The following is a 22,382-nucleotide window of genomic DNA, read 5'->3' on the forward strand; positions in this document are numbered from 1 at the left end:
CCACATTTCATCATAACCCTAACCCTAACCTCTAAATCCCTATACTGTATGCCTACAGTAAAAGTAATCCAACCCCTAACCGGTCTAAATCCCTATACCTAACCTTTGAATGTCTAATCATAATCTTTAGTTTACCCTAACTTTAACCTCTAAATCCCTGTGCCTAACCTCTTCATGTATCATCCTAACCCCAAATTTGACTCTTTTCACAACTGAAACCCTACTGTAACCATAGAAACGAGCCTGTTCCTCACGGGTGCCAGCCAGAAGAATGTATCCACAAAGTACACATTTTCTCCCCCTTCTTTTCCCACAAATAAAATTAAATTAAAGACACACAGTAAAATCATCGGTGTTCATTTGTCTCTACAACAGTAGGCCTACACTCTCTGAGTTACAAATGCATAATTTAAACCATTAAGACCGGGAAAGCATCTGTGTCATTTTTTGATTTCTTTGGCTATTCAAAAATAGCAGATCTACAAACTCGTGGCGCGCTACGAGCTTGTAGATCTACTATTTTTTTTAAATCATGATGATTTTTGCAGATCTTTGAATATACATATATATATTTTTAAGGCAAACATTTGTAACTCAAATCTTTGCTTCTGGGGATTCTACAAATGTCTTCTAAATCCTAACAGTTTTTTTGAAAAACATATGTTCTTATAATCAGTGGTTCTCAAACCTTTTCATGTCAAGGACCCCCAAAATGATATGTATTTGACTGCCGACCTCCATCTCAAAATATGTTGTTCCAGGGACCCCCCAGAAGCAAAGATTTGAGTCACAAACCTTTAAAGATATATATATATATTCAAAGATTTGCACAAATGTTCAAGATAAAAAAAAAATAGCAGATCTACAAGCTCTTAGCGCGGCACTCGGTGCCGCGCTATGAGCTTGTACATCTGCTATTTTTTGAATAGCCAAGGTGTAAAATATGGATAAAGTGGTTACGCAGATGCGTTCCAGGTTTGAATGGGTTAACACTGAGGCTTTTGCATTGTGTTGTCGTTACCTTCCATGACACAGTGTTGTGGCGTCGGGATCAGGCGCAGCATCTCTTTGCAGAACCCTCGGATCTCCTCCATGTTGTCTCTCAGGTGCACATACAGTCTGTCTGCCTCGCTCTTCTCCTCCTCCTCCTCCTCCTCCTCCTCCTCCTCGTCCTCCTCCTTCTCTCTCTCCTCCTCTTCCTCCTCCTCCTCTTCGACCTGTCCGTCGGTGGCGGTGGCAGTGGAGACGGGCCGGCAGCCGCCGTCCACCTGTTTCCTGTTTGTTGTGGGCGATACTTCCTGCGGCTCAGAGTGCTGATTGGCTGAGCCATCTGCAGACGCAACAACGCCGTCTGGAGCTATGTCCAGCCCGTCTCCATCCTCGCCGTTGTCCGAGTTGACGGAGCGTGAGCGCACGGCATGCAGAGCCAGGCTCTTTGACCTGGAACACATTTGGAGCCATGAATAGTTTAATATTATGCACTCTCTCTGTTTCTGTAACACATGGGAACAGAGGTGTCCATATGTGAGCCTCGCGGCTCATCACCAACTTTGACCTCTCACCACTAAATTGTGGCATATGTCAGAAATTGTGTTAGTTATGAAGTTACACATGTACTAAGTACATGGCCTTGTGATTTGATGATGATACAGTGTATTGCGGACAGAATTACACACACACGCACGCACGCACGCACGCACGCACGCACGCACGCACGCACGCACGCACGCACGCACACACACACACACATACATACTGTACATACTTGTAAACAGATCCCCTCTAATTAACTAATCACAAATATCATTGCATTCTGTATTTTATGCAATGCGTTTTTTTCATGCCATGAATCCTTCCCAAATTATGAGAAACAGTGCCGGTCTTTAATGTCAGCTGTCTGGTTAGAAGGTTGCTGGGGCTAGGGGTTTGATTAGCCTGACACTCATTTAGTTTCATTTTCATTTAGTTTCACTCCATTATTCAGTCTGAAAGGCCTCTCAATGCAGCCGATTTCTGAGATGGGGGCGTGGCCAAAGTGGGACTCCACTATGAACCAACGCGATTGGTTCATACTGGATTATCCCGTTCCCGATTCGTCGTACAGATTTTCAACCGAGAAACACCCGCCTTCGACAGCGTTACCAGACCCTGAATGCAAAGCAAAGGATTCAGGGGGTGGAGCCAGGCTAGGGTTTGATCCCACTACACAGTAAAATCCTGGGTTCATTAAAGTCTGAGCAGGTACAATGTAATCAGTTTGGTCGATTTACAAATGGATACATTATTACTTGGATTTTACTGTTTAGAGCGACGACGATAACCTCATTACACACACGGCACGGGGGTCTCGTAGAATCGTAGAGGGGGGGGGGGGGGGGATTGTCCAGTCATGGCATAGTTGCGGCCAGTTGAATGTGGCTTGTTTTTGCCAAAAAGCCATTTTTCCACAACGAATAAACGTCATGTCCGGGTCTATCCTTTGTTGTACTGACTCACCTGTTGAACCTCATCTAGTCACACTGCATGACGCACTGACTCACCTGTTGAACCTCATCTCCCTCCGCTCGTCCCTGGCGGCCTGTCCCAGGCTGTACCTCCTCTGGGGGGCGGGGGACTCCTCCTCGTCCACCTCCTCCTCCTCTCCCACCTCCTCCCCCATCTTCTCCTCAAAGGCCTGGATCTTCACCTGCAGCCTCTGCTCCGAGCCCCCGCCGACACCCCCTACGGCACAGGGAGACGGGGGGCACGCCATGTCCTCCTCAAGCCTGGAGGAAATGTAAACACTGGAAGAATCAGAATCAGCTTTAATGTCACATCACAGGTTTACAGAAGTTAAACAGTGGGTGAAATTCGTTTTCGTGCATAGTTCCCATCGAAATTTCCATAGAAAAAAGAAGGGGAAGAAGAAGAAGAAGAAAGGGGGGAAGGGGGGGGGGGCAAGTGGGAAAGGAGATCAAACAAGAGAACAAACCCCTCCAAAACAAGTACAGTACCTGAGATACTGTAGGATAGGATAGAAAGGTGTGTGTGAGCATAGCAGCAGATGTATACTGTGCATGATACTTATGGACGTTGTAGAAAAAACACAATAAAATAACAAAAGTCAGTGCCAAGTCATGATCCACAGGTAGGCTCAAGGAAGAGCGAAGGTCTGACACCAGCCTGTCATCAGGCTGCTGGACAAGGCTCATGCCTTGTTCAACGTACTGTATGTACGTTGTGTCACTCTGAGTGTACAAATGTAACCAATCATTTTTATGTTCAAGGATATTACTGTGTAACAGTACACACACACAACATGCATGCACGCACACATGCACACACACACACACACACATGCACGCACACACACACACACGCACACGCACACATGCACGCACACATGCTCACACACATGCACGCACGCACGCACGCATGCACACACACACACACACACACACACAGAACTGGTGGAGGTTTGGAATGTGGCCCGTGGACATGTGAGGACACATGAGATCAGATAAAGTTGGACGGACCATTGCATATTTGGATGGATTAATGTACTGTACAAAATGTCTCTCTCTCTCTCTCTAACATTCCTCTCACTTTCTATTCCCGTCACTGCACAGTGAAATCCACAGTGTTCCTTTGGTCAGAATGTAGCCAACACTCTCCCAGTTACAAATGGATAAATGAACACTGAGGACTTTTACAGTGTGTTCTGCTGCCTGTTTCTTACTCATGCATTATTTTCTCATCCCCGGTATAGCCTCCCTCTTTCAGTGATTAACTGAGTTCTCACTTCACTTGACCTCACTCTCTCTCCCTCTTTCATTTGTACAGTAGTTGCCTGTTTTCCACAGCAGTGGTTTTCATGTTTTAATGCCAGGGACCCCTAAATTATATTAACCCCCCCCCCCCAGCTGAACATATTTTGTGACAGGGACCCCCATACAAGATTTGTGCTAAAATGTTTCAAAAACAATTTCTGGAACTTGTGAGTTTTAGATCGGCTGTTTTCAGTTAAAGTGGTTAATTTTGCTGGGGACCCCCTGGAACCTCCTCAAGGATCCCTAGGGGGGTCCCTGGACCCAACTTTGAGAACCACTGGGTTGACTGATCTTTCTCACTTCACTTGACCTAACTTTCTCTCCCTCTTTCTTTAAAGTCGTCTGTAGTGCTAGAGGTCGAAAAGTCAAGCAAATTATAAGCACAGACCATGAGAAATAAATTGGTGCATTTGGCACATTTCCATCAGGTCATCAGGTTTCTTCATGTGATTAATTCACCCGATAAAAAATATTTTTCAAACTGTTTTCTTTTGTGTCATGAGTACATTCACACAGAACTTGAATATTATGCGGCAATAAAGCAGCGTTAATTTTGTTTGGAACAAGGTTGATTTTTCAGAACTAATTTATATGAATAGAGATGAATAGAGATACACAATATTCACTGGCAATTATTTCAAATTTTTGTATCGTTTATCCGTCAGGCCTTTAGAATGTAGAATAAACTGTAAAAAACGTAAGGGTCCAGTTTATACTCAGTCACGGTCAAGACTTTAACTTATTTACTATGTTGTCTAGGTCATGTACTGTTTATCTATGTGTATTGTGTTCCCTGGTGTAGTTTCCATAGTTCTGTTCATGTCTGTCCCAGCTGTATCTCATTTGTAATCACCCCTCATGTGTCTTGTTCCCCAGTCAGTCCTTGATGGGACATTGTTTTGTGTTGCATGTGTTAGTTGTCCTACATTTGGGTTCTCATCACACCAGCATGTGACACTGAGTTAAAATTACACTTGTTTACTGCGTAGTTACGCCAAACACAGACATCAGCTTTTGTGCAAGGTGACAGCATGAAAAGTCACCACATCATTATTTACACGACTTTATTATCTTTTCAAATATCGTTGCTGTCCGGCAGAAACCAGCTAACTCCATTTTTCCACTTTTGCATTTTTTTCCATAAATCAGTGCTATTGAACACCCTTACGTCTGTGGGTTGATTAAAGAAATATTGAAACAATGAAAAGTATTAAAAAGCGCTTCTGACAAAACCAGCTGACTCCATTGGGATGGATGCATAAGTAGTTTTAGGAATTGACTAGGGGTGTGCCGATACACTAATTTCACGATACGATACGATACGCGATATTGGGCTCACGATATCGATACGATACGATATGTGGCACTTTTTTATTATGAAAATATATGGGGGGGAAAAAAAGCAAACAAATACTTCTGTTTTTGCATTCTTATTATTGCAACAAAAAAAACGCCAAAACGATACATATCGTCACGAAAACATAATTAATCGCTCCCCCGATATATCGCGGGACGATATATCGGCACACCCCTAGCAATTGACTATTTTAGTTTAGTTTGAATTTAGTTGTATTTTTCAGGTAATATGAGGAAAGTCTTGATTTACAGAAGCTGAAAAGATTAGGCTACATGAAATCAGATATGATGGTGGAAAAACTAAAACGACGATGATTTGACATGCAATTCTGTTTCATTACATTTGTTTTGAGTTGTTCCTTTTCCTTTATTTAGTTTCTTTTCAAACTTTAGTTTTCATCCAAAAAAAAATCCCCCTTTACTTTTGGTCTCACTCAGCATTTTACAATGTATGTTTATATCTTACGTTGTCTTCCCAATTCCTCTCTGACTCTCCAATCAATCCTCAGTAGTTTCATCTCTCACTTCTGTCTTCACTCATGAACTTATCCACTTATAAAAAGAATCTTGCAGTTTGTCCTATCTCCTCTCCCTGTGCTGTCTCCCCCTCTCCTTTTCCCCCTCCCCATCTCTATCGTTCTTCCACAGAGACCACAAGCAAAGCCTCTGGAAGCCACTTGTCTTGTGTTGCACACAATGTTCTGGTTTGGATGGGACTGTGCGTGCCATTCCCATACGCCATCCAGCTGAATCCCGGTCCATATATATAATACAGCATAAACACAGATACCCACCCACAAAGATAGCATGAATAGACACACGTGCACGCGTCCAATGCTGGAAGAAGTACTCAGATGTTTGCCACGATGTAATACCACAATGTAGAAATACTTAAGTTAAAGGCCTGTATTCAAACTTTTACTTGAGTAAAGTAAGTACAAAGGTATTGGCATCAAAATATACTTGAAGTGCCAAAGTAAAAGTACTCAAAATGTGTCAAAAATGTTTTGAAAATAGCCGATCTACAAGCTGACAATGTGTCGCATCGATCCACTATTTTCAAATAGCAGAAGTATAAAATAAGACTTCAGTGATTAATGTATGTTTTGTAATAATAATCAAATTCCACAAAGTAACTAGTAACTAAAGCTGTCTAATAACTGAAGTGGAGTAAAAAGTACAATATTTGCTTCTGAGATGTAGTGGAGTGTATTGAAAAATGGAAATACTCAAGTAGAGCAAAAGTATCTCAAAATTGTACTTAACAGCACTTAAGTAAAGGTACTTTAGGAATACGTTCCACCACTGCATGTGTCACACATGCTCCTATGTGGGCGTGTGCACTTGAAGCACTTTGAGTAGTTTGATGGTGTTTATTCCAAACGATATTAATAATATGAAACTGATCATTAGTTTTGGCATGTGTGGGGTCCCATGGCTACAATTGACTAGAATCTGATATACTGTAGGCCATTTTCTTTCCGTTTTAATGGTCTATAAACATAGTATTGCAATAAACCCAGAGTGGTTTAAGATTACAAACGGCATACTGTATGTTTGGGCTTAATATGGATTTCGGTTGGGTTTTTAAAATCTTGTGCATGGCTTTAATCCATTAAGACCGGGAATGCATCTGTGTCATTTTAAGATTTCTTTGGCTATTCAAAAATAGCAGATCTACAAGCTCATACTGCGGCACCGAATGCCGCATTATGAGCTTGTAGATCTGCAATTTTTCAAAACATTGTGGAAAATGTGTGCAAATCTTTGTACATATATATGTTTTGAAGGGGGGGGGTATCTATTTGGCCACGGACCCCCATCTCAAAATGTTTTGTTACAGGGACCCCCAGAAGCAGATGCTTTAAAAATATATATATATTCAAAGATTTGCACACATTTTCAAGATTTTTCTAAAATAGCAGATCTACAACCTCATTGCATGGCACACGATATGAGCTTGTATATCTGCTGTTTTTGAATAGCCAAAGAAATCTTAAAATGACACAGATGCGTTCACGGATTGAATGGGTTAAGGTGAACCATATGACCGGCTGTTTATGGAGAATCTTTGAGCTCCATGAGCTGACCTATAAGAACAGTTTTATCTCAGGCCATAGATGAAGTTTAATGGTCGTAACATGTGCTGGCTCTTCAGAATTGCTGCATTCATTTTGCATACGTTTAATCATGTGCACGTGTGTCTCCCAGAGGTCGCGTTAGGATTTTAAACCGACGGCCAGAATGTCCGGCATGATTACAGTTTACTGGACATTTGTATTGAAAGGGACATATCAATGCATGCCATGAACAACACTATAGTGCAGCGGTCCCCAACCTTTTTCTGGATCAGGGCCCACTTGCAGCCCACCCACCTGTCCACTGCCATGTTAAGTGGTCAGATGGGTGGGCTGCGGGCATTTTCAGAGCATGTTTATTTTAATGATCAATCAATCGACTGTGTGTTCCGGCTTGGATCAATGGAACCAACCATAGTATAAGTTCCTATTCATCGCTATCACAATGAAAACTCTTTTTTTTCCTCAAGATTTTAAAGAAAACCCTTATTTTTCAAATATGAATGTTATAGTATGAAAACGATGTCGGCCCGGACCGCTGGTGTAGCGGTCTGGGTAACCTAGGCTCCAAAGTAGCCTGACAGCGCGGCGTGGATTCGAGTCCCGATCCCGACGGCCTTCGCTACACGTCACTCCCCATCTCTCTCTCCATTTCCTGTCAACCTACTATCCTATCAATAAAGGCATAAAAAATAATTTAAAAAAATCAGTTATGGTGCTATATGGACCCATTAGACCTTGACTTTACAGTACGTGGCTTAACAACAAACACATTACTATGCCTGTTTCATAACTGCAGAGCTTACAAGCATTGATACTGTACAGTCACAAGAATTCAAACCATCTGAGAAATCATCACAGAAACATGCAGATGACCATTGCAAAGCAGGGGGGTTAAAGGTCAGAGGACACACAAAGCTATATGTGAGTTAACTAAACGCTATTCAGACCAATTTGGATTGTCTATTTATAAGTCCCTGATCCTTTGGGGTATTTTTGTCACTGTACTGTATATGTGGATGTTCTCTGAACTTCGCTCATTAAACTAGCTGACAGCGCTGTTGACGTGACGGATTCTTCTGGCAGTTGTTGGTGACAGAGAGGGCCGAGGAACAGACAATTTTAAATGTGCCTGATTTGTGGTGATAATAATGATAAATTGCCATGGTTTTATTTAGGGGGCCAAGCACGAAGTGCGTAGGCAGGAGGCCCCCTATTGTATTATTTATCAGTATGCTTCTTCTGCCGCTTTTCACAGTTCTGGCATAGCCAGCTTTTTATGAAACTTGAGGGTCATGTCATGTCAAACGGCCAAGAAACAAATCTGACGCCCATTGGCAAAAGGGGGGACGGCGGCCGGGACACTATACCAAGCAATTGAAAAATGCAATCTTTCAACAGGCATAACGTATGACCTACAGCCATGAAACGTCATTACACACATGCCTGTCTTCTTGAGGCACAACACTTTCCCACTTTGCAATGTACAATGCACAATACTGCAATGTACAATGCATACTTTATGCATACAATACTTTCCACTTTTGGTACTTTATGTACATTTTAATGCCAATACTTATATACTTCTACCCAAGTACATTTTGAATTCCAGACTTTTACTTGTAACAGAGTATTTCTATGTTGCAGCATTGATACTTTTACTCAAGTAAAACATTTGAGTACTTTTCCCACCACTGCTTTTACGTAAGTAAAACAAATCAGAATATGTTTTTGTCCGCCTCTGTCCATGGAGTCTACTAACCTGCACTGTATGCTAGTGCTCTCCTCCAGTCTCCTGCCCAGCAGCCTGGCTATGGCTGTGAAGGAGTTGCTCATCCTGTAGATGTCTTTAGCACAGCCTCCCAGGATGGACGGGTAGCGGTCCGTCAGCGCTCTGATCTCCAGCAGCAGCGTGTGGTGGAAGCTGTGCTCCATGCTCCCCAGGAGGGACACCAGGTACACCAAGGAGGTCCGTGCATGGTTCTGGAGAGAGGGCAGGAGGGGGATAGAGAGAACACAGTGTTATGTAATCATTTTTGCACTGCAATGGGGGTCTGGAAATGAAAGTGAGTAGACCATGGAGTTTAAGGCCTGAAGCTATACCATAGACCAGTGGTTTGCAACCATTTTCATATCAAGGTCCATTATTTATTCGGCATTTGAGCCACGGACCACCATTTGATGAGATTTATTTATCCTCTCAGACCCAAGACTTAGAATATTTTGTCGTTGGATAAGATTTTGTCCACAATTCCATGCGGTATTGATGTGGTACCATAGGAGAGATAACAGGCAAACATGTATCAAAATAACAATTCTTTAATTAGCAATGCAGATGTTTAACACGAATGTAACTCTTGAGAGCGTAAAATGAAACCAAATGGACCCATACGGGTCCATTTGGTTTCATTTCACACTCTCAAGGGTCAAAGATCTATAAGGGTCCATTTGGTTACCAACTCTCCATCATTTAGCTGGGGACCACCTGGAACCCCCTCAAGGACCACTGGTGGTCCCCGGACCACTGGTTGAGAACCACTGCCATAGACCAATGGTTCCCAAACCGGGGGCGGACACTCTAATAATCCTGTACCTGGCCTGTAGACCCGTTCGCAACTTCGTGTGAGGGGAGTTTCTCACTTGAACTGAGTCAATGGGTACCTAGACATGAAAAATCAAAGAGGTGCTCGTCCGCCATAGTGCCACGAATGGCGCAATGGCTAAATCAAATATGGCCGCCATTGGCTATGATGAAAATCCAACTTTTTTGTTTCTGAGTGTATGTAAACATGCAATACCTCCATTTTGACTAATTTTGGGGTGGGGAATTCATTTCTGATATTGTTATGATCATTTTGGGTGATTTTGACCTTCATTGACCTAATTTGACCTAATTGGGTGTTGAAATGAGCAAATAAAAGTGATATAGACCTACAAAATGACATCCAAATAAAATCCTAACACAAGATCAGATAACAAATTCTCTCAAAGTGCACCATATGTGTTAATGCAGGTTAGTGTGATGGATTTTTACAGGGGGGATTTTCAATGTTTCCATGGCAGAATATGATGCACGGAACTCCAGCAACACGGCACCCACATCGGCGAGTGTCACACTTGCCTGCACACTTGCATACTGTGAGCAGACTTGGTGGTAAGGCCTTCAGACACTTTGATGGCAGGAGTGTGCCAAAGTGCTCCTCCCACCCATGTTCCATTGGTGCTAGGCTTGCCTCGGGTTACTTGGCTGTCGAAAGCAGGTGGCAAGCCCTATGCACCAGAAAGGCACCTCTTTCAATGTGGCCTCTGATCACACTACTTGTGGGAGGGAGAGCATCAATTCCAGCACTGGCACTAGTATAATTTTCTACCCTGAGGTCATCAAATGTCTTGGCTGTTGTACGTGACCTGGCCCCTGGCCAGACACGTACCAAGTACTTCCCTGCCAACGCTGCGTCTTGTTCGGTCAAGGTGTTTGCCTCTCCAAAATGTGTCAGATATTGCACTGGGTCAGAAGCCATAGCTGCATGTTTTGTCCCCACCTTGCTCCAGTCAGGATATGTGCCTTGATCACTGTCTTGGCTAGTGGTGCTCCAAGACGAGAGACTGCTTGATGCAGTGGAAGCATGCGCTGCTTCTCACCAGTGCCTTACTGCTGCCAGATCTCCTTCATCCCCAGTGCTTGGAAGTATGGGGTGTAGTATAAAAGTAATGCAAAGGTGTCTGTGTCAATGGAGACTACGACAACTCTCTTGCACTGTTTCACACGAACAGCCCACTCCACATGCACCACCAGCCTGGTGTCAGCCTCTTCAATCCAGTTCAAGAGGTCAGGGATCTCTTCGCCACAAGCCACCTTTGCTGGGAGCACCTCATCATCAGAGACAACAGAGCTGACAATGATGGTAGCATTGCCACAGGCTTGATTGCACACCATATCCCGAATAACAGCTGGAGATTCCGCTTGTTCTCCTCAGATGCCCAGAACTTGTCAAGTTGCTGAGGGATAGGCGTGTGTCTGTTCATGCCAATGATGTCGATGCCTGTTGAGTCTGTGCGCCGCATGCGCTCCCCTTCCTTTAGAGACCTCTCAAAGTAGGAATCAAGCACAAGATGCATGAACTCTGGGTCTTGGTAGAGGGATGATGTTGAGCTGTTGATGGCGTTGATGACAGCACCTAAAGTAGGTAGTCGTGCTAGTGGCATCTGCCGCATCTTCGACATGAAGTCTACGACAACGTGAGTGGCAAGAGTAGACTTCGGACTCCATTGGGTGAGGTCAAGTCCAGGCTCAATCTCACGTTTTGACTTGTTGACATGAGCTGGAAGGTCACCATCAAACAGGGCAGATGCTGGGAGCACATCATGAGTAAGTACCTGCCGGATGTTCATGCCCCGCTCCTTAGCAATGTCCATACTCCTATCGTCTCAGCCATGTCTTTGGGTAAGACTAACTGCTCCTTCATAATGGTTGTTGGTGTCTTCTGTGGTTGCTCGTTGAACTGAGGTAGCTTCCTCTTTGATATGGTTGTGCTCATTTTCTTGGTCTTCTCGACTAACCTCTCCTGCCTGCATGAACAGTAGACACGCTCCCCATTTTTGAGACAATTGAGCAAGCGTGGAGCGACCCTTCTGTCAACAGCCTGCTTTGTGAGCAGATTGTGCAGTGGCACGGGCACATTGACCGTCATTGAGTATGGGTTCTGCCGCTCTAGCACGAAGTCCAGCAGCTGAGTGGTGCTCAGTGCATGCTGGAGATGGCATTCTGTCTGTTTCATGGTGTGGTTGTTGGTGAGAAGGTTGAGGACATTGGTGATCGACCTAATCTCGTGAAACAACAGCTCGAACTCTGCCACAGCATTTGCATTGTGTGTGGCTCCTACTACATAGGGACCTCCAGGACCCTTTGACACTCGCTGAATGGTCTGCTCGACCTCCATGTCACCTCCTACAGCGCAGAACCAGCCTTGGCGATCCTGAACAACCGACTGGCCTATATAGAGAAGTGCCGGTAGAGCTCAGGATGTGTGAACTCTAGCACCTTGATTTGTTCAAGATACCATGAGCCATGACGCAGGTAGTTTATACAGTTACATTCTGCAAAGATCGGCATAGAGTCCTTGACAGTAGCAGCATGTAGATTCCAGTTCCCTTCTCTTTCAGAGACTACAGCATTCTTGATGACGGCCACCAACTCCAGCCAAATTCCAAAAGATTGGCAGAGCTCTGACTTGACCTCACACTCCTTGTCAAACTCAAGAAAGTCCTGATTCAACTTCTCTACTTGTCCAATCAGGGCCTCAAACTGCTGAATGACCGATCTGCAATGTTGATTTGCAGCCAGCGTAGAGTGCAGTGCCTCTACCTGTGCAAGGACTGGATATGCAGCTTTGTCCTTGTTGTGCCAGAACATCTCCCACTGGAGTGACCTACTGTAAACACATCCTCCACAATCAGCATCAGCCCGGACATAATGGCTGCCGTTTAACATTGACTCTATCACACCAGGTCCAAACACGGCACACTCAACCAGTGTGTCATCCAGGCCAGAACCTCAAAGCCGTTTTCCCTGGCATCTGAGCAGAACACAAGTCCAATGGAAAGTGCCCATGCAGAGGAAGAGATCCTTGAACTGTTCTGTCTCGTGCAGGTAAATATCTACAGCCGAGGTGAACACACCTTCATCGCACCATATCGTAATTGATGCCCGATTTAGTTGTCTACGAACACTCTGGAAGTTCATGAGGCAATTCCTGACGGTAGCAGGCTCAGTGATGGGTCTTGGTATGACAGGGAGGAAGCCAACGCGCATTATCGGCACCACAGTAGATGAGACAAGTGTGTGCACAGCGGCCCATATAAGAGGGTCTCCTGCTGGTGCACCACAGCGGATCAAACTGATCAAGAATTCTCTCTTTACAGATACACTTCGGGCAGTTGGCATGTTGAGTAATGTTGCTTGCTTGTTTTCAGGATGCAGCAACATGTCTGGTGGCAGGGCAGGTCGAACTACTGGCTTGGCATGGGGAGGTATCTCTTGACATGGCAACTTTGTCTGCAGGATTGGATCAGAGTGGCTTAATCCTGTACTTGACACTGGAGGCTTATGAAGGGGTCTGTTCACGGTGGCATCTTGAAACGGTACTAATGCTGCATAGTGTGAACCCTTGGTTCGGAGAGTGATGATTTATCAGCGTAATCTGAGTTGTCCATGCCTGCCATAGTATAATCCTCCCTAGTGAAAGTACTTGGTATGGGTGTCTCTCCAGCTTTTGAGCATTTCACAGCATAGCTAGCGAGAAGACTGTGGGCAGATCTGATGGTCTGGTAGCTCGAACAGGAACCAATCCGGTTGAAGGCTGTGAGAAGGCTCTTGCTGCGATCTCTTGCATAAAGGGAATGGCCAAGCATCATATGCAATGGTGTTCGCTTCACTCCACTGTGAATGTTATACACAAGTATTTGGAAGAGACAGTGCAGCTGTGTACTCTTGTGATCTCTCACCCAGTTCTCCCCATGGTCAAAACAAGATCAGAAATGAATTATACATGTCAGAATTAGTTGAATTAGACTTATTGCACCTGTTTTTAGTCCTAACAATGGCCAAGTTGTGGCAAGGTCTTCGGAATAGCAAAATGACCTTGACCATGACCTTCCAAGGTCAAAATCACCCAAAATGGTCATAACAATATCAGAAATGAATTCCCCACCCCACAATTAGTCAAAATGGAGGTATTGCATGTATATATACACTCAGAAACAAAAAAGTTGGATTTTCATCATAGCCGATGGCGGCCTTATTTGATTTGGCCATTGCGCCATTCGTGGCACTATGGCGGACGAGCACCTCTTTGATTTTTCATGTCTAGGTACCCATTGACTCAGTTCAAGTGAGAAACTCCCCTCACACCAAGTTGCGAACGGGTCTACAGGCCAGGTACAGGATTATAACTACCAGGCCACTGAGCTCACAAGGCATCGCATCTTATTTGAGAAAGCATGAAACAGGGCTTAAGTGGTTAATCCTTTTATTTGGCATCGGTAAATACAAATAAACGTTTAAAGAGTGATAACACGTGTTATAGATAAAGTTTGGTGCTTTGATATTTTGACTTGCCCTTTGCTCTACGGCACTTTGAAACCCACTGCCGTATAGACTGTGTGTGTGTAATGGTAGCCAAATGAAGAGCAATGGCAGAGAGGCAGAGAGACAGACAGGTAAAAGAGCATGGAGAAGGTTAAACTGTGCAGATGTGGAAACAGTTTACGCTGTTTAGCAGAGAAGCCAACCGCTGCCAACGAGCCACGCATATGATTCTGGTTAAGGGAGCGGAGCGAAGGAGGGAATAGACAGAGAGAGAGAGAGAGAGAGAGAGAGAGAGAGAGAGAGAGAGAGAGAGCATTGTCAGTAATTATTCTGGAATAAAAATTGTCAACAGATCGCTTCACTGATGGGAAAGAGAACACAAGGGCTCCTGGATCTCAATCCCCCCCCATCCAGTCAGGACTGCAGACTCATTCCCCATTTTCCACTGCAGTCTGAAAACTCACCTCTGAGACTCTACCTCACCCCCTAGAACTCCTTATATAACTTCTTCTTGCACCTAATGCCCTAGCACTCCCCATTTACTGAATCAATTCTTGTACCTCACTCCCTAGCACTCTTCATTCCTTGTATCACATAGGGATCTTTTTGGCGTAACTGCGCAACCCCAACGGCATCCTCACGCGACCCCACTTTGGGTCGCGACCCATAGTTTGAGAACCGCTGTTGTAGGTTATTGACCACTAGTGATAAGGGACTGGTCGTTATTTAGTTACCAGGGGGGGGGGGGGGGTGGGGGTGGTCCAGATGTGATTTCGTTTTTTGTTTTTTTTCTTAACCCCCCCGACCTCCAAATATTTTTCTGTGACCCCCCCTGAGTGACTGGAGGAAAATGCATGACCCCCCCCCCCTCAATAAACCATATTATTATATATACAGTAGGAGAACCTAAAATGAATGATGATCTTTTCTGATGTTTATCATAGGCGAATTTAGAGCCGTATTTCACGTCGGGTCCATTTGGTTGGTTCCATATGTGTCCTCTTGGGGTTACAAAAACACCCTAAACGAAAGAAAGATTGAGCAACTATGTTCTATTTTTCATAGGCTACTCGTCAGGGCCGGTGCTAGGCAATTTGGCGCCCTAGGCAATATTTTTCCTTTTTCCTCACTCACTCTCACACACACACACACACACACACACACACACACACACACACACACACACACACTCACACTCACACTCACACTCACACTCACACTCACACTCACACTCACACTCACACTCACACTCACACACACACACACACACACACACGATTAATCAGTACTGCTAAACTTGCTGCGTTTCTCTGATCGTTTCTCTGTTCAATATTCTTTTTTTTACATAATGGAGAAGTGTTCAACACTCTGATGATGCTAATGCAGTTTTCCAACTAAGATCTAAATATGAATCTGGCAGCTAGGGGAGACATTAATTCACGTGAGGTCAGCGGCGTAGTGCAAAATCCCCAAATCCCGAGCCCCCCCTGCCGCGCACACTTTCCTCCACTATAAGGAAAGTGTGTCTGTGACTGTGCGTGCGTGTCTCAAACACCAGCAGTCAGCAGACGCATGCATGCGTTATGTGCGTAATGCGCACATGCATTGATAGACAACAACATTGTTTATTAGACATTATCAAAATTACTATAAGTGCTTTGCAATCAGCATATTATTAGTCGTCATGAAGTCCTTTTAAGGTCGGAAAAATCCAATTGATGCAACGGGTGATTCAATGAATGGAAGTTAGATGGTTCAGTCTGTTGTCATGAATCGATGCACTCCCCAGTCTATTTATGATCATTTCCAGTTTGCAAAATGATCTTTCCCCGCTACTGATACAGGGAAGAGATACATTCTGAAAGCAATGTCAACATTGGAAAACGCACAAGCTGTCGCTCTTGCAGTGGTACAATGTGAGCAGCTCTCATATTTACATTTGATGAGGAAACTTGTGACATCTTTGCTCTGACACAGGACAGTCTGTAAAGAAAGTCTTCGCCTACTTGCTGTAGCATCCGTTTGTGTTGGTTGAAATATTGAAGACATTTTCAGTAGTTTTGCTATATTTCGTTATTTTCTCTGCTGTTCTAGACGCTTTTGAGCATGGCTAAGATATTTCCACGTACTCATTTTGAATCATCCGCTGCGTGAATCAACGTGCTGAGTGCGTGCTACGTGAAAAAAATATGACCCCCCCCCCTGGGTATTGGTATCAAAATGTACTTAAAGTACCAAAAGTAGAAAGTACTCATTATGCAGAATGTCCCGTACTTCACAAGCTTTCAAATGTATAAAATGTATAAAAAACCTTTTGAAATGAGCAGATCCACAAGTTCCCAATGCGACGCATTGTGAGCTTGCAGATCTGCTATTTTCAATTGGCCGAAATATATTTAGGGCTGAAGTGGTTAATGCATGTTTTGTAATAATAATCAAAATCTACAAAGAAACTAGTAACTACATTTTTCTAATAATTGTAGTGGAGTAACAGTTTAATATTTGCCTCTGAGATGTAGTGGAGTAGAATTAAAAGTACTGAAAATGAAAATACTTCAGTAAAGTAAAAATACCTCAAAATTGTACTTAAGTACAGTACTTAACTGCTAGGGTTCATGCCAGAAGCAGAATCAATCGTTATTGTCACATCACATGACAAGTAAGGTGGGTGAAATGCCATTTATCAGCTCAATGTTTTCACTAGTGTGTGATGACCCTCTCACCTTCCAGAGGACCTACAGTATGTTATCTCAGTGAGTGAGTGAGTTAGAGTGGAGGAAGAGAGGAAAAGAGAGCAGTATAAAGTGAGAGAGAATTCGGAAGGATATTGATGTTATAGGATACAGCAGGACAGGTAAGAGGATGAAAGGTTAAAAAAAGAAACATAACTTATGTCATATTTCCATTTTTACAGGTTTGATTTTTGTGGGTTTTCATTACTCTTTTTATGGGACCCTTTTGTATTGTTTTTTTTTTGTTGCTTTTTTGCCTTTATTGATAGGATGGGGAGAGAGATGGGGAGTGACACGCAGCAAAGGCTGCCGGGATCGAGACTCAAACTCGCGACGCGCTGTCAGCTTATTTTAGAGCCTAGGTGCCTGGACCGCTACGCCAGCGGTCCAGGCCCCTTTTGTATTTGTTAAGACTCTTCTCCGTCTTTGTCTTCTTCTTCTTCTCCGCTAAAAGTAGCTGAATATCAGAAACAGCTACTGTTCCCAAACTTGTCAGATAGTTAGGAGATCTAACCCTCTACTCAGGCAAAAATTATGATACCGATTGACCCCGATGGTCAACAATCTTTAACTTAAGAAAATTCTCTAATCTATCCATATTGCGCCTACGCCATCAATCCTGATCCACCGTGGTGCATCCGGCTTTGTCGGGCGTCCATGCGAATACAATTGGTCCGTGTTCAAGGGAGGAAAGCTGGGCGGGGAGGGTGATATTTGTCAGCTTTCTCTTCATCATGTTCTCATATAGTAACCTTCCTCTGTCCTTGGACACCGCTCAGCCACAGTTGCAGCTATATTTTTTATAATAATTTCTTTTAGTGCGGGACATCAAAGGCAACCAAATGTGGACGAATGAATGGGAGACCAGATGACAGGAAGGAAGAGGAACATTTGGAGTGGGATGCGATCCGTCACAGTTCCGTGTGTCGCTGGAGGTTAAGGTAGGGATGACCACTACAGTACATAATTACTCACTCATTTCCGTCCCTACTCCCGAATAGCTGCAGTGACCCGATGTGATTTCTGTTCTTGCAAAATCGTGACAAACTATAATAAGTGCAAACACATGGACTTGGCTCTTCGTGGGTGCTAGCAAAATACTAAGTGAAACCGACCGTTGGATTCCACATTTCCCAAGTGACATCACTCTCTCTGGCCTCGGTTGTATTCTGCCCAATAAAGCACTTGGGGATGACAGATCTAATATATGGCTTACAGTAGGATGACATCTCAAATACACAGACAAGCACGCACATGAACGCTCGCTCGTAAGTTAGCCAGAAAGCAGCGACACTCACACACACAGTCACACAGTCGCACAGTCACACCACGCAAGCACGCACACACACACACACGCACACGCGCGCTCACACACACACACGCACGCACACACGCACACACACACGTTTTCTTGGGATACCCCACTGTGTGGAGAACATAATGAGTCCCAGAAAGTTTATACAAACACCAAAATGCGATTTCAAAGTCACAGCGATTAATTCCAAAAGGCTTTTATATCATTTTTTAGGAATAGCTGCTCCGATTGGATAGGGATGATTTTGTCCATACTTTATCATCAGCTGATGAAAAACATCCTGTTCAATTCCCCTCTGCTCCCAGCTTTGTCTTTGATGTTGTTTGAGAGTTATTCTTTAAAGTCATTAACAGTAACTGTGTTTTGTCATACTCAAGAGGCTTTAAGTGATTTAGAGATTAATACGTAGCATCTTCTGTGCGATTCACAACAAGGAGAGAAGAGAAGAGAAGAGGAGGAGAGGAGCGATTAGAGAAGAGCGTGCGCACACACACGCACGTGCACGCGCACACACACGCGCACACTCAACACACACAAACACAACCTACCCCTTCCATTAACCTAATCCCCCTGAGATGTGCTCCAGGCTGACATTTGACAACAAATAGTCATTTAACAGAGCTAATACCTTAAGTTCTGTATATTTGCCTTCCCACAAGCAGCCCCAAATCTGTCAGCTCTATTTATTTAGCTTGCCAAATCTATAGGCACTATTATCAGAAGACATACGTTCTGGTAATATGCCATAACACTTTTGAGCCAATATTAACCCATTGAGACCGGGAACGCATCTGTGGCTGTACAAAAATAGCAGATATACAAGCTCATAGCACGGCACCGAGTGCCGTGCTATGAGCTTGTAGATCTGCTATTTTTGAAGATTTTTTTTTTTTTTTTTCAAATCTTTGCTTTTTGGGGGATTCTACAAATGTCAGCTAAAATCCTAACAGTATGTTCTGCTATAAAATCATTGGTACTTTTTAATGTCAAGGACCCCCCAAAATCATATGTGTTTGGCCGCGGACCCCATCTCAAAATATGTTGTTCCAGGGACCCCCACAAAAGCAAAGATTTGAGTTACAAATGTTCGCTTTAAAAAAATATAATATTCAAGGATTTGCACAAATGTTCAAGATTTTTCTAAAAAACAGATCTACAAGCTCGTAGCGCTATGAGCTTGTATATCTGCTATTTTTGAAAAGCCAAAGCAATCTAAAAACGACACACAGATGCGTTCCCAGTCTTAATGGGTTAACATACAGCTGACTTGTGAGCAGCATGTATGTGCTTAACACACATTGCCAACTCAACATGTGGTTTCATTTAATCTCTCATTAAAGCACTTTTTCTTATTATCTGAAATATTTTCTGTGGGTCAGAGATATAGGAGAGTCTCAAGAGACAGATCATCTAAATCAATATTTTTCCAAGTCCGGGCCTAAGCCTCAGGAACAACCTATGCTACACAATGTTCACAGTACGCAATCCACACATATCCATCTTCGCTCACACAACTTATACACACTAATATCCGGAGTGATAATTTGGATTACAGGGCAATCTTTATACACTCAAAGAGTTAATTTAACCCTGGATTGTACTGCATGTGTTCCCGTTGATAGCTCAACTCTCCCCCGCAGCTTCAAGGCTTGCTGCCTGGCTGCATATATCGTGATTGAAAGGTCAATTTATTTTGTATATGAGGAGAGATACTGAATATGCCAATAAGTGATTTATAGCTCCCTGTCCTGCTGTCCATTTACTTTGAGTCAGTGATGTGCGTGTGCTCATGCCACTTCATAACTGAGGCAATGTCCCCAAAGACAGTTCCCTTCATGTCTGCTATTTGGAGAATGCTTTATGATGGAAAAATCAATTCCTCAATTAACCAACAGCATGTGTTTATCCAGCTGTGACACACAAATGTGTCTCACTCTTAAAGCCCTGCTTTGAATTTGTAAGTGGAAAACCAACCGCAAAAAAATACATGTAAACCGTTTTTTGATCCTAATCAATTATTCAAGAAGCCATAATAGAATACAATAGTATTCGGGGACACGGTGGGTCCTGGGTTCGAGGGTAGGTACCCTCACAAAAACATGCAGTAATCCTGGTCTCTATACTGCCTCCCCCTGGTCAGCTGGGGCGCCTGATGGAGGGGAAAGGAACTGGTTGGAATAACGTGTTCCTTCCACGCGCTACGTCCAACCGGGGAAACTCCCCCCTGACAGGTGATAAGAAGGCTTGTTAGCTCTCATGCATTGAAGGAGGCATGAGCTCGGCTCTGGGCTCTCCCTAGGCTGGCAGAGGGAGAGTAGTGCCCAGGATTTGGCACTGGGTGAAAAAAATGGGGTTGCAAAATCGTGGGATAAAAATGTAAGTAAAAAATAAAAGAATACAAGTATTGTGCATCATGATTCGGTAATGGCGACCAAAGTGAGACAAAAGCACAATAAGGACACCTTCACCACTCCTCTCTCTCATTATCATCATCATACCTGCCTTTCAACTTTTGCACTTATCTCACCCGCCCCTCTCTCTCTCTCTCTCTCTCTCTCCTGTTATTCACTCCTTAATGGCAGTTCATGTAAAACAACACCTCCTACATTATTGGCAGGCTAAGTGCTCATTTCAATTGTTACTCCTCAAGTAAGCCTGTAAAAACGCTCATTTGAAAAAATGAAGTGGAGGTGTTCAAAGAGTTTTCTGCGTCCCTGTCCACACATACACTGTGATTGATTGATAGCAGGATGGACAGAACAAGTAGCAAACCTGTGATTACAGCCAGGACTGCCCTTCTAAAGAGGACAGAAGAATGCATGTTACTGTATAGTTTGAACATGTTGCACTATAGGGTTCTCCTTGGTTTGCCGAGGTAAACCCCAGACATTTACATAATGAGTACCAGAGAAAATAATGTATTTTGACTATACATCGCAACAACATGTCAGCTAGGTATTTAGGGGTCACGGAAGACGTCATTAACCCTTTAAGACCGGGAACGCATCTGTGTAATTTTTCCGATTTCTTTGCCTATTCAAAAATAGCAGATTCTACATACATTTCTGCAAACCTTTGAATATATATATATATTTTTTTAAAGGCGAACATTTGTAACAGTTTTCTGAAAAAAACGTATGTTGCTGCATATCAGTGGTGCTTAAAACCTTTTTCATGTCAAAATATTATGTGCAGGGACCTCCAGAAGCAAAGACTTGAGAGAGATATATGTAAGAGCTTCCATCAAAAGTGACAGGTGGGCGTATCCTCCTTTGTCTTCCACGCCCACCTGTGGTGATTTAATTATTATTATTGAATTATTATTCATCATAATTAGTATTGTTATTATTCATGTAATATTGAAGGTGTACTCAAGGATGACGTATGTGTGAGGTCATTGTAAGTGTATAATATCTTTGATGTTTCTTTGATGTATCTTTGATGTGATAATGTAATATATATGGTAATAATGTGGTAATAATGTTTTGTTAATATATGGTGGGAATATTATGGTTGGTGTGAATGGGCCTCTCTCTAGTATAGAGAGGGGGAATACAATTGTAGATACAATTGTCTAGTATAGAGAGGGAGTAGAGAGAAAGGGTCTCTCTCTAGTATAGAGAGGGGAATACAATTGTAGATACAATTGTCTAGTATAGAGAGAGAGAGAGAGAGAGAGAGTAGAAACTTTTATAAACTTTTATAAAGTATAAAGAGTAGACCATGACCATGTGCATGTGGTCAGGCAAACCATGTGCGCTCTGGCCCGCGTGCTGAAGTCATTCTGAGTCTCTGCATGCGTTCTAAACAGTATGTGGTCTTTCCCACATGTGGTCGGGGGGGGAGAGAGGGTGCAGAGCGAATGGGATTGAAAGGGGTTACTGGACGAGTTACTCGGCTGGTGGTAGTGACGCAAGAGCTAGCGTGATGCGTGAGATAATTGGGGGGTATTGTCTAAAAGCGGAAAAACAGATTTGAATAAACGTGCAGGTTGATTGCCTACAC

General features: G+C 43.5%; 1 protein-coding gene across 1 annotated transcript in view; it reads right to left on the bottom strand.

Annotated features, from left to right (window-relative positions):
- Positions 1 to 22,382, bottom strand: part of veph1 (ventricular zone expressed PH domain-containing 1) — a gene marked incomplete at both ends in the record, with an annotated part of 190,216 nt that overhangs the window by 77,627 nt on the left and 90,207 nt on the right. The window contains 5 exon segments of the mRNA XM_084064643.1: positions 1,022 to 1,127; positions 1,129 to 1,155; positions 1,218 to 1,440; positions 2,541 to 2,765; positions 9,006 to 9,226. Coding sequence (XP_083920769.1) covers positions 1,022 to 1,127; positions 1,129 to 1,155; positions 1,218 to 1,440; positions 2,541 to 2,765; positions 9,006 to 9,226 — 802 coding nt within the window.

Source organism: Gymnoscopelus microlampas (genome assembly GCF_963454915.1).
Source record: "Gymnoscopelus microlampas genome assembly, chromosome: 8".
In the NCBI taxonomy this organism is placed as follows: domain Eukaryota; kingdom Metazoa; phylum Chordata; class Actinopteri; order Myctophiformes; family Myctophidae; genus Gymnoscopelus; species Gymnoscopelus microlampas.